Source organism: Cebidichthys violaceus, unplaced genomic scaffold (genome assembly GCF_023349555.1).
Source record: "Cebidichthys violaceus isolate CVI_PGR_0920_01 unplaced genomic scaffold, fCebVio1.0.p SCAF_6, whole genome shotgun sequence".
NCBI classification, from domain to species: Eukaryota; Metazoa; Chordata; class Actinopteri; order Perciformes; family Stichaeidae; genus Cebidichthys; species Cebidichthys violaceus.
The window spans coordinates 10,542,851-10,556,264 of NW_027176816.1; the positions used below are offsets into that span (position 1 = coordinate 10,542,851).

The 13,414-nt window shown below is 40.5% G+C and overlaps 1 protein-coding gene across 1 annotated transcript in view; it reads left to right on the plus strand.

Moving 5' to 3' along the window:
* Positions 1-13,414, plus strand: part of sema3bl (sema domain, immunoglobulin domain (Ig), short basic domain, secreted, (semaphorin) 3bl) — a 63,748-nt gene that overhangs the window by 32,917 nt on the left and 17,417 nt on the right. The window contains exons 5-7 of the mRNA XM_068732730.1: positions 9,526-9,616; positions 12,404-12,520; positions 12,874-13,016. Of these exons, the coding sequence (XP_068588831.1) occupies positions 9,526-9,616; positions 12,404-12,520; positions 12,874-13,016 (351 nt within the window). The remainder of the gene's footprint in view (positions 1-9,525; positions 9,617-12,403; positions 12,521-12,873; positions 13,017-13,414) is intronic.

Sequence of the window (13,414 nt, forward strand, 5' to 3'; positions counted from 1 at the left end):
TGGATGTTGGCAAAGAGCTCAGGAAAGGGAAGTGAGACATTGGGGTGGGAGACTGCCAACCTTTTTAGTGAGAAGAGTGTGTGTGGTAGACTGTGTGTGCACATAAAGTCCAGAAGGTGCATTACAGCAGATTTAGTTGCTCGTCAAAGTGTGTGTGCTCGCCTTGGTGTCATTTTCTGCCTCCCTCTCAATCTGTCATCCTCTGTGTGGTTTTTGGACCACAGGTTTTATTGCACATCATGAACAACAGCGCACGTCTTCCTCTGCTCATGCTGAATAACTTTATGCCCAGTTACAATACGCAGTCCAGCATGTTGCATGGTTGTAATAAGGAAAACAAAAAAAAAGAAACAGAAATTAGTCAATGGAATCCTTGAAGGGTATTAAGCCAAAGCACAGAACAGCTCATCTATTTGCCAGGGTCACTGTTATTCACTAGTATATTGAAGCTGCAGGTTCACATGTGGTTGATAGTGGTTAGGATTTAGGCAACACAACTACTCAGGGTTTGAAATATGTACACTTGTAACATAACGAAGATACAGAAGTACAGAAACGCCATGTGACTCATTGGCGCCGTGAGTAACGTCAGTAAAAGTCAAGTTGGTCCCCTGAGTGAAAGACCTGTGTTTGTGAGACCCATATACAGTTGTGGTCAAAAGTTTACATACACTTGTAAAGAACATAATGTCATGGCTCTCTTGAGTTTCCCCGTTATTTCTACAACTCAGATTTTTCTCTGATAGAGTGATTGGAACAGATACTTCTTTGTCACAAAAAACATTCATGAAGTTTGGTTCTTTCATGACTTTATTATGGGTTAACAGAAAAAGTGATCAAATCTGCTGGGTCAAAAATATACATACAGCAGTGCTAATATTTGGTTACATGTCCCTTGGCCATTTTCACTTCAATTAGGCGCTTTTGGTAGCCATCCACAAGCTTCTGGCAAGCTTCTCGTTGAATCTTTGACCACTCCTCTTGACAGAATTGGTGCAGTTCAGTTAAATTTGATGGCTTTCTGACATGGACTTGTTTCTTCAGCATTGTCCACATGTTCTCAATGGGATTTAAGTCAGGACTTTGGGAAGGCCATTCTAAAACCCTAATTCTAGCCTGATTTAGCCATTCCATTACCACTTTTGATGTGTGTTAGGGGTCATTGTCCTGTTGGAACACCCAACTGCGCTGAAGACCCAACCTTCGGGCTGATGATTTTAGGTTATCTTGAAGAATTTGAAGGTAATCCTCCTTCTTCATTATCCCATTTACTCTCTGTAAAGCACCAGTTCCATTGGCAGCAAAACAGCCCCACAGCATAATACTACCACCACCGTGCTTGACGGTAGGCATGGTGTTCTTGGGGTTAAAGGCCTCACCTTTTCTCTTCCAAACATATTGCTGGGCATTGTGGCCAAACAGCTTGATTTTTGTTTCGTCTGACCACAGAACTTTCCTCCAGAAGGTCTTATCTTTGTCCATGTGATCAGCAGCAAACTTCAGTCGAGCCTTAAGGTGCCACTTTTGGAGCAAGGGCTTCCTTCTTGCACGGCAGCCTCTCAGTCCATGGAGATGCAAAACACGCTTGACTGTGGACACTGACACCTGTGTTCCAGCAGCTTCTAATTCTTGGCAGATCTGCTTTTTGGTGGTTCTCGGTTGACTCTTCACCCTCCTGACCAATTTTCTCTCAGCAGCAGGTGATAGCTTGCGTTTTCTTTCTGATCGTGGCAGTGACAAAACAGTGCCATGCACTTTATACTTACAAACAATTGTTTGCACTGTTGCTCTTGGGACCTGCAGCTGCTTTGAAATGGCTCCAAGTGACTTTCCTGACTTGTTCAAGTCAATGATTCGCTTTTTCAGATCCATGCTGAGCTCCTTTGACTTTCCCATTGTAGCGTTTGTGGGCGTTTGTATCCAATGAGCCCTATTTAAATGGCCTCAGAGAAGTCACCAGCTGTAGTCACTCATAATCACTCACAAGAAGTTAAGAGGCCATGCTATGAAGCTCATTTCATTGACACAACTTTCTAAGTCACCAAAATTGCTAATTCATGTTGCTGTATGTATATTTTTGACCCAGCAGATTTTGTCACTTTTTCTGTTAACCCATAATAAAGTCATGAAAGAACCAAACTTCATGAATGTTTTTTGTGACAAAGAAGTATCTGTTCCAATCACTCTATCAGAGAAAAATCAGAGTTGTAGAAATAACTGGAAACTCAAGAGAGCCATGACATTATGTTCTTTACAAGTGTATGTAAACTTTTGACCACAACTGTACCTCGCCTCACTCCCACACTTGGAGGACTTCTCGCTCTTGATTCTGCATCTGTTGCTCTGAGCGTCTCTGTTGCAGATGGGTTTACATTGGAGTTAGTTGAAAGCCCGGTGCAGCTCATAAAGACTAACGGGTGCCTTGTGCGTTGGTATCAAGACGCAAAGGGCCACTGGCCAAGCGTTGGGAACACAAGAGTTAAACTAACCAGTTTGCTGGCAACCAATCATACCCTGTATGTATTTATGTTGTGTTGCAGTGATTCAGCTAAAAAGCCCAAAACTTTTCTAAAAGTTTAGGTTTGCAGTGGACCGTACCCACAAATGTCTGGAGGGAAAGACTAGAATGACATGCACAGTTTGAAGCAACCCATAATCTTATATGAATAAAGGAGTTTCAATCTGTTGTTCACTAGTTTATGATTGGGATAGTAGTGCAGCTTTCTTCCCAAACACTGCTGCATTTGTTTCAATTTCCCCAGGGTATGTGCTTATGATAGAGAGATAGTGTGTTTGTATCTGTGCATGCCCAGGTATGCATAAAACGACGCCCAGGTTGTGTCAGCTGTATGTGTGTTAAAACTCAGACCACCTCAGCTGATGTTAAGACACCAGTTGACGTCCTGCTTGTGTGTACTTGTGTGTGTATGTGAGTGTGTGTGTCCCTCCATCACTCCGACCACAACCGCGACCTTTCAGCGAGTCAGAGTGTCTGTGTGAATGGATGACACCGCAGGGAGCCTGTCCATTTATTTAACCAATCGTTAACTGGTGGAGAACACACACCCGTCTGTTTGTTTGACCTCTCGAGGGAAGCGAGCCTGCGAGCCCTCGGACCAGACTCTGGGTGGGATGACCTTTGAACTTAGGTGTTACAACTCAGTTAAGGGCAAACAGACGCACACTCTTTCTGTCTTTCTCATGCCAGCTTTTCTCTGTTTCAGTCTTGCCGTTGGTCACACAAGTTTTATGGAAAACCTATGAATGTAGCAACAAATACTATACAATATAATATAATTTAATATGTGAATTAGGCTCATTTTACATTGGCTGTTTTGAAGTGAAAAAAATAGGCTCCCCTACTGTCAAACAGTGTTTTGAAAAATGTCTTAGTCTTGGAGTGGTTACTGTTCTCTAGTGTCAGCTAATCTTAACTATATTTCATGCTTTCATCCAAAAAAAAAAATGCATTTAGCAAAATTCTACTAATTCCAACCAATTGACGTGCAGTCATGATGACAGGGGGCGTCAGTAGTTTTCTTATTTCTGGGAAGTCTTCAACAAGAACATTTCAGAATCACCAAAATTATTTTCAGACAATTGTTGCGCATTATAATTGAATTGCAGCGGGTTAATCACAAAAAGCTTACAGCATGTCGTAGTTTATCCATCAAATATGGAGCAATTTCTTTAGTGTCTTTCTTTGAGTGTGAAAACAATGTTTAAATTAATTCTCACCACATGGTGTTCATATGACTTACATAGAAATACGAACTTTGGATCCGTGTTGGGTCCATGTGTTTCTTCATCACTCCTTCTTTGTCCCACACACACACACAAACTGGAGCGCCCTTGGTGAGTGACACAGCTGCCTGAGCAGTGTCCTAGATGTGAAAATAAACCACCATATTACAGTGACGCCATAAAGAGGACTAGACCCCACACGCACACACAAGCATGAATACACACACACACACATACACACATACACCGTCAAACAAAACACATGACACAAATCCGAACATATACATTTTTGAGATACTGACAGAAACACACACAAACATGATGAAAGACATGCACAGTCAGGCATAAACCTAAATATATAGAAGCAAATGTGTAGAAAGACACAGATTGACACACATACGGGGAAGCAGATTTATTTTACAACAACTGACACATTAAAAAAAAAAATTTAAAGCTGAACACACAAATAGCTGACTGGCCCTCTCAACATTGTAGACTAAAGCAGTTCAGATGCTCCATTTCTCAGTAAAAGCCCACTTTTACTTTGCAATTCTGCTTTTTGGCACTCAGATAGTAACTTGCTGAGTAACTCACTTCCTCTCAGAGATCCCTGGCGACCTTAGCAAGTGCTACACATCATAGGATACTTTTTAAGTCCTTTGGGAAAGTAAGCTATTGCATTAAGGTGGATAAAAAAGAGGACTAAAAAGATTTAAAGCATAATCAAAAATAAATTGCTCATAAATCATCCATTTATTTGTCCCATATATGTTGCCTTTGGATCCAAGCCCCACAAACTGGAGATAAATGAATGCTTATTTTACGGCTTCAGTCTTTTCTGTAATCTTTGGACCATTTACATAATCTTTGTATAATTGTTAACATAACTCTTAATCAGCTCTTGTCCTGTCTTACTCTGTCTTGTGTATTTTCAATGGAGAAGAATGAAGAACAGAGAAGATTTACAGAGAGAACAAGCTTTGCATGCTTTGAGTGGTGAGAGAGGGAGCCCAGCCATTATTTGACTGGACAGTGAGGAAAAGGCCAAGTACAACAGCATTTGTAATGGGGTCTGTTGGTTGGCCAAGTTGCCTTTAAGATGCTTGAAGTGAGTCCAAACCTGACTCGACTTTTTGACAGTAAACCTTTTTTAAACATGTATCCAGTTTCAAACCGTGAATAATAAGCATGGATCATTTAAAAAAAGCTGGGACCCTTGACGGATGTTTTGAATCATTCACTTTAAAAGGGGAACCCCGGTTCAGAATTGCATACACTCATGTGGCATCAACCTCCTCTTCATCAAAACATGAACAGTGAGGGAGGACAAGAGAGGAGAAGGATGGAGAAGAAGATGAGAGGCTGGAAGGAGCTGGGAGACCAAAAGGTGGATATCTCGACTCACTCAAAAGAAAGTCCCATGTGAGATGGTACATGTAACTGCATCTCTGTTGTGCGACTTGTAACAGAATAGAAGCATTGTACTCTGTTGTGTTAGAGTTTATTATAGGGTGGAAAACCTAGAATTTACATTTGTTGGCTGGAAGGGAAATACTTGGTTTCCCACCCTGCTATGACTTATGGTAGTTACTTCTTTCATTTTGCTGAATTCCTTTTAAAAAACACAAAGACACTTCTGGACAGGTTGTATGCAGTCAGTGGTTGGAAAATCTCAGTTACATATAAGATCAAGTGAGTCAAGTCTTTTATATATAAGTGGAACTATGTCTTGTGGCTGCATTGCATCTTGTCCATTGAGGCTAGGATAAGTGGCATCTATGACTTTTCTACAGTGGATTTCTCACTGTATGACATAATGTTGCAAAAATGGTGAATCTGGAAATAATTCAGTAGAAGCTCTTTGATTCTTTAGAACTGATACCAAAAAACATCCATTAGCAGTTTTTTTATGTTTTAGGGTGGATTGTATGGAGCTAAATCCAGGTCAAAAGTTTTGATCATTTGAAAAAATAATTTGAAGCTGAAAGTTCAAGTTATGGTCTTGAACATTGAAAAATACAGCAAGGTATTCAAAATAAAAATAAGTGAATGAAAAGGTTTTTTTGGGTTGAATATAATTTTGATTCAGTTCTGGAATTTTTTTGAATACATTTATTTTTTTCATTTTTCACTTTAATATATATTTTGATATTTGAGGTCTTTTTAGTTTCAGATTTTATATTTTCAGTGTGGGGGCATGGCTTCAACTGAGAGGGGTGCGTCATCATTCATTGAACATTTTCTATACACCATATTCACGTGAATGCAGAGGGGAAAAACTGTGAGCGCCCAAGTTGTCCGATCTGGGTATAGGGGCGAAAGACTAATCAAACCAGTAGCTGGTTCCCTCCGAAGTTTCCCTCAGGATAGCTGGCGCTCACAGTTTTTCCCCCACTGCATTCACGTGAATATGGTGTATAGAAAGTGTTCAATCATAATTCTCGTGGTGCCCACGTTACCTGAAGGCAACGTTGTTGAGAAAGGTCCTCAGCCTTCTTTGTGATGCTGTCACTCATGATGACGCGCCCCTCTCAGTTGAAGCCACGCCCCCACCCTAGATCAGGGTCAAAAGTCTGAACTGAAAAAAACGATCTGAAAGTGAAAAAAAGATTTGAAACCGAAAAAAAAAAAAATTTAATCTGAAAATATAAAATCTGAAACTGAAAAATACAAGACCTCAAATATCAAAATATATATGAAAGTGAAAAATGAAAAAAATGTTGACCTGGATTTAGCTCCATAGGATTGCTCCATTAAAAGGAGACCATATAACTTTGCTGAGCAGGGACCACTGTGGCCTCAAATGACAATAACGTGGTAATGCTAAACGCTAAAACATGGTGTAACATTAGCACAAGTAGAGAGAAGTGGTAACGTTAGAAACAATAAGCTAATGGTCATACCAGTCTTGCTAAGACTGTAGCAGTAAAACTTCTGGGTGTATTAAATTGAGCAAGAGTGCATTTTATGGCCATTTTCATTGGAAATAGGGGAAGTGTGCTATTTCAATTTCACTTTAAGGCAGCTGATTTAAGGTGAAAATTGTAGCCAGCATTAGATGCGAAAGTGGGGTTGGAACTGAGAGACTACATATACGGCCGCAATGTTTCACAAGTAGCCAGATTACAAGCTACTTTTCAACCAATACAAATGTAAATCACCACCAGACGATAGCCAGTGGGTTCTGAGATCTCCACAAGGACTGTTTACCTGTATTCAACCAGTCCCTCTCGACGTGATTGGTCAATACTCGGACCACAAATTGAAACCAGAACGCTTCCATAACGATACCAAAATCGGTGTCCCGTTGCCTACAGATTCTACATATGAATGCTGAATCTGTTTATATAGATTAGTAAATGGTAAGGTTGTATAGTGGATATATAATAAAGGGGTAGAAGCTAATGAATGAAAAAAAGTCAACAATGTTTCTCACAAGTTAAAAATTATACCAATGTGCATGTGTGACACATGTGTGTATCAGTAGTCACCTGTCTAAACCGTTTGGCAGAGGGGGTCCTGATGTATTTTGTTTGGCACAGCTGAGTACAAAGTGGCCTGGATGTCTTTTCTCTCTGTGTATCGCAGCACTTGTGTGTATTTATCTTGGCAGAGTTTGGCCAAAGTGACTCTGACAGTCTAATCAGCTGCAAAGGCAGCCACACCATTCCTCCGGATCATAAGAAGATAACACACACACACACAACCCCCAAACTGCACAGTCTCTTGAATGTATAAGATGCACAAGTGCGCAGTGGAAAATTGGACACAGAAGTTCACAAGCACACACTCACATCACATGTACACACACTCAGATGAGGAGCACAGCGATTCAGTGACGTTTACTTCAGTAACAAAAGAGCGAAGAGGTGCTGAAAGAAGAAGGAAGACTAACGAGTAAACTAAAAGACCTCGACAGAGAATGAGATGGAGAGCATTAAAACAGATGGAAATAAGAGCAGAAATTGTAGATAGAGGGAAAATGAAAGGGTTAAGATAGATGGAAGTAAGAAAGGAAAATGTTCAGTATTGGTATGATAAAAAATAATGGTATTTGCACAAAAGCCATCCTCTGCTGCTGGCATGTGATTTCTCAGTAAATCGTGTCTTTTCTTCAAAAGACATGTGGTCCAACTTAAGAAATAAATGAATACATAATCATACCGTGCATAAAGAAAAGTGAAAATGACAACAGAAATCCTCATACATCACATTGTGTAAACTTTTTAAATATCCCTCATCATCTCAAATTCAATGAAGTGTGAGTGTGTGTATACGTGTTGTGTGTGCCGGTGGGCTGTACATGTGTATGTTGACACCTGTAAAACCCATTCAAATCTCTTTACGAACATTGAAAAAGCCACATGTGGATCAAATAAGAAATTAACTGCCTCACCTTATTTCCTGAGACCTGTTGGATATACCAGTATATGTATAATCTTATTTTGTGTGTCTGACAGTGTGAATTTGACGTGTCCATGTTGCTCTCCACATGTGCGTGTGTGTTGGAGCACGTACAGAACTTGATGTGCGTGGGTGTGCATATTGTCCGCTGTGTTTCGTAACAGTATTTTTATCCCGTTGATTTCAATGTCATCATCTCCCCTGTGATCGCTGCTCAGTCGAAGACTCACCCTCCCAATAACAATACTCCATTGTCTATAAGAGGAACAGAGTCACACACATAGTTCACTGTAAGGACACTTAAATCATTAACATGGAATCAAACAGGACGTCTCACTGTAGGTCCTGTCGCCCTGCATTCCCTTTTGATTTTTTAAAGTTGACTACGTTTGGACTCACATTGATCAGACCCAGCAGCCAGTTACACTGATGTCGTTGAAGTGGGAGTAGAAAGTCTCAGAACAAAATGTCTTTTGTCCACAGTGACCCTGTTTTGACCTGACAAATCACACAATCCAAGGATGTGGCCAGTGTTCGTCAGGTGAACTTGACTAACTGGTGAATGATGAAGAAAGAACCACTCTATTATTGTAATTGCTTCCTCATGTCTTCACTGAAACAATCTGCAGTTTGACGTTAGATGCAGATCCATGAAGGTTTATCCATGAACTTCTCCTTTGGCACTTTTTTGCTTCTATTTTCAGTTTTGATCAATCTGACAATTCCGCTCTTGTATTCTACCAAACAGTGTTGCTGCTGTTGAAAACATAAACCACATCACTTCCTGTCCAACAGGAAAAAAAACTAAAACATGGTGCTCAACAAAACAAAAACATGAAAGCAAATAAAAATGGTTTCCTGAATATGGTTTTGGTTCTGTCAAATTGGCATGAAAGAGTGGAACATTTTTTACATGTCACTATGACTACTGTATGTTTGTGTGAGTGAGTTTTAGGACCTTAAGGGTCATGAAACCTGTCTTCATATGAATATAAAATAATAATAATAATATAAAAAAATATTTTTTTCTTGATAACGTTTCAATATTAAGTGTAGTCTTTATTTGCTAACAGTGTTATGTCCTTTGTTTTCCTTTGTTACCCTGTTGGCTCCGCAATACACAATTCAGCTCTCAGGGCTGATCTGTACTCGGAACCATGTGGGGAAACTTTTTCTGAACTCTGGCAACTGCACTGATCCTGCATTTCCTCGTCTCTCATACCGCGTCTTAGTTCTCAGACGGATGCGGAGTTCAATGGAAGGACAAATAAATCTGAAACATAAGCTAATACTGAAAACAGTTTTGATACATTTCATCTCACATACCACATGCTGGAATTAATGATTTATAATCCTCCATGTCATTTTCTTCCTCAGCATGTGTTCACTATGGAGCCTACAAATGTGGAGAATGGAAGAGGCAAAGTTCCACATGACCCCAGCCTCCCCTTTGCTAGCACCTTCAGTGGTATGTCCTATGTTGGTTTGTCTATATTTATAATTCTCGAACAATTTTCAGGTGGTTTATGGAGCTAATATGGTTATGGTTTAGGTCCAGTTTCCAAAGGTAATTTGGTCGATATTTATACCATTTTATTGAAAAAAAACTGTTGCATGTCATACCCGTCTCTCTTGTTTTATGTCTTCCTATTCACTGTAGACTGTCAAAATAAAAGTAGAAAACCCCCCCAAAAAGGAGAGAGAAACTGAACACTGATAATCTAAGCTCTAAAAGATGGGTGTTCTATCCCCATCCCATTGCACAAAGTGTTCAAAGCTACTTCGAGGAACTTTAATTTTGTGTTGATTTGGCCGGTTCCTGTGGTCAAACAGTCTGCCCCGCTCAGTCCTGGTTCTGGTTCTCTTATGCCTCCCTTCCCTCCACTGAAGGCCCAGCAACACGACCTGGGCCTCCAGACGCGTGGAGTCGATGTTGACTCCCATCAGGGACTGGTGGAGCAGCAAGGCGAAGCTCTACTTGTGGCCGGAGGAGGAACTGCTGCTCTCCATGTTCTCCTCCTCCGGCTAAAGCTTCAACTGCATTTCGAAGGCTGCAGCGAAACCGGATTTGGGTCCGTCCGAGCTGAAGGACTTTCTGGTGATCCTGAGAGCCGTAAATCGTTTTGTCTGATTCCGTAGCGAATCAGGCCTGATGACAGGCATTAATAATAGCTTCATAGAATTAGCCACTATTCTTGCTGATGGTCTTGTTTACTTATGTTAGTCATAGAGGCATCAGTATTATATTGGCACTCTCTCATAACTAGTTAAAAGTTCCTTATAGTAACTTTAATAACAAAATACAATTTTCACAAGTTGACCTGCTGTGACATAGCTGTCATATCAACAATGGACTTTTTGTTGCTTGGTATTCTTTATCTTCCACAACTAACTCTCTAAAATATCACAGAAGGTCTGTATCTACACATTTCACCTCTCTGGGTGGATCTCTGCTTTGTTTTCAAATGATAATAACATAAAGAACACCTACCATAACCTTCTTTGGCTCTTGAAACTGCATGCACACACTCTGGAGTTGTGCTGAATAGGTTAAACAGTTCTGGGTGTTGCTCTCTGAATGTCATTAGGTATTTAGTTTGCGAAATAACGTTGATTTATACCAGTGACAGACAATCCAGGGAGCCGCTGAGGCAGGAGGTTTGTGTGTGTGTGTGTGTGTGGAGCCCTCTATCCCACCTTCCTCTTATTTGCAGCTGCTTTGGGTGCTTTGAGCATCAGAATGTATCCCACAAATCATTGTATTTGGCAGGGAATCATTCAATAACCACCAAGTACTGAACAGTTTGGACTTCAGCAGGATCATACGTGGAAACATAGATAAAAAACAATACACACAAAGCTGTTGAGGAATGTCATTAGGCCTTACAAAGTCTATTCTAGAAAGACTGACTGATAAATAGACATTTTGAATGCTGGGAGAGAAGGGTTTGTTCAGCTGCACCAGTTTAAATGATACTTTCAACATATAAAAAGTGAAAAACGCTGACTCAGCAGATCTGTTGGCATCCTCAAGGTCAGCAGGTTTGTGAAAGATGACCAGACAGCTAGCTTTAAGCTCCTGTTACAGGACTGAGTCTTCCATATTCAGGATGTCTGTTTCTGTCTCTGACCGTGACCATGACCTCTTTATGGATTTCTCTCATCAGAGATCAATGGTGTGCAAAAAGCAAAAGGGTTCCGATTGGCCCTCCCATTTTCATTCTTCCACTGATGTAAAGTACTTCAGCCTTGAAACTAATCTGTAAAATAAGAAACACATAATGAGAACGGATAAAATACACCTACATGCACGGACATAAATACGCACACAGGCATACAAATAGAGCTTCACCAACATATTACAGCGTGTGACGAAAAATAACAGAAGAGATGCCAAGAATGAAACACTAAAAGATGACGAAAGTCCTATTCTTCAGCTATCAACCCAATAAGGGTTTCCCTCTTCTCAATTTCAGGATCTTCTCCCAAAAAACACAAAGCTCAACAGGCCCTGTCATCCCCAATTACTGTGTGTTTGCGTCTGTCAGTAAGGTATAGAAGGATGTGTGTGTTTTTAATACCATGATTGCAGCCAAATAAGATAAGAATACATTTACCACATGAGATCGCTGTCTGTCTGCAGTAGATTCCTTTTCTACAGTGGTCACTGTGCTGGGAAGAAAATAAAACAAATAAGCATTTTCTCAAAAAAATTCTCTCATAATTCTTCATTGTCTGAGTTGGAGGGATTTCTGTGTCCAAGCTATCTGAGGTTGCTGTCTAGCTGATAGCCCTGGCTGCTAAAGGTTTTTCCAAGTGCCAGAGGAAAGATTTTGTATATGCAGGAAAATCAATATTTTGAGTTGCTGAAATTCAGACTGAGTCCATGCTGATCTCAGAGGAGGATGTACTGTACAAAGTGCGTTTGAGTTTTGGTTTCACATTACTTTCTCTATGCGTTCTACAGCATATTGGACTTGTTATATTTCCTCATTCCCTCCCTTCCTCATTTGCCTGAACCACAATTTTTTTTCTCCGTCACCCATGATTTCCTAATTTTTCTTTTTTTCTTATCCTTTTCCTTTCATTGCTGCTGTTTCTTCACATCTGCTCCTGTCTCTCTCCTTTTTATTCCCTTCCACCTTTTCCCCCTTTTTCCTGTTGTACTTATCTGTTAATTTTCTCCGCTACCTCTCTCTTAAACTCTAAAACATATTCTCCATCTCCCACCACCTCTGCCTTGCCTCTTCTCTAGGTGGGGAGCTGTATACAGGACTGACTGCAGATTTTCTGGGGAGAGACTCAGTGATATTTAGGAGTATGGGAGGTCGCTCCACCATGAGGACAGAGACTGACCAGAAACTCCTCCATGGTAACGTAATGTCCATTTTACCAGTGAGGGTTTATCAAGAATATAGCATGAAGCAAAAGCACAATGACTTTGGTTACATGCTGTGTAATATACTTAGCTCAAAATCTCCTGCTATGTTTCATTTGACTTATGTGTCATTTTTTTGCAGGAAATCTTCTGGAATGAGACACAAAACAGACCTAAAATTCTCAAAATGTCTTTGTTGAAAGGAATAAAGACATTGATGGCAATAACTACATGTTTATCCTCAGCTGCTGCTACGACAAGAGTTTTTTTTATGGTATTTAGGTTTAAATTGATTACTCTTTTTTTTCATACTAACTCTCCATCCATCCTCACATCTTCCTATGCAGACCCAAGGTTCATCGCTGCCCACCTCATCCCAGACAACGATGACAGAGACAACGATAAAGTGTATTTCTTCTTCACTGAGAAGGCCACGGAGCCGGGGGACAGGGAGGGGGCCATACACACACGTGTCGGACGAGTGTGTGCGGTGAGATACTTTATAAACTCTTCATGCAAACACATTTATTTTGCAGTACATGATGATGTTTCTATTGGAACAGGCAACTGCTATTTAAACACTTTTACTTGTAGAGGTTTTGAGTCTTGTAGCGTCACATGAAAAACTCAAGAGAAAGTTGCCTCTCCAGGGACACTGTACCACATACTCAGGTTACTCCAAAGTTTCTAGTTAGATGTAAACAGAAAGATTGAGAGGTGAGCTACCCAATGCACTTCCTTATGGCCACACATATCCAGTCCCAGGAATGAGACATCTGCAGTCGTGTTTCACTTGAAGAAGAGGTTGTGATCTTGGAGAGTCTGGGAGTCTTGTGGGGCTTTCTTGTTCTCTGGAAGACACTTTAGGGATCATAAATGTTGAGTCTC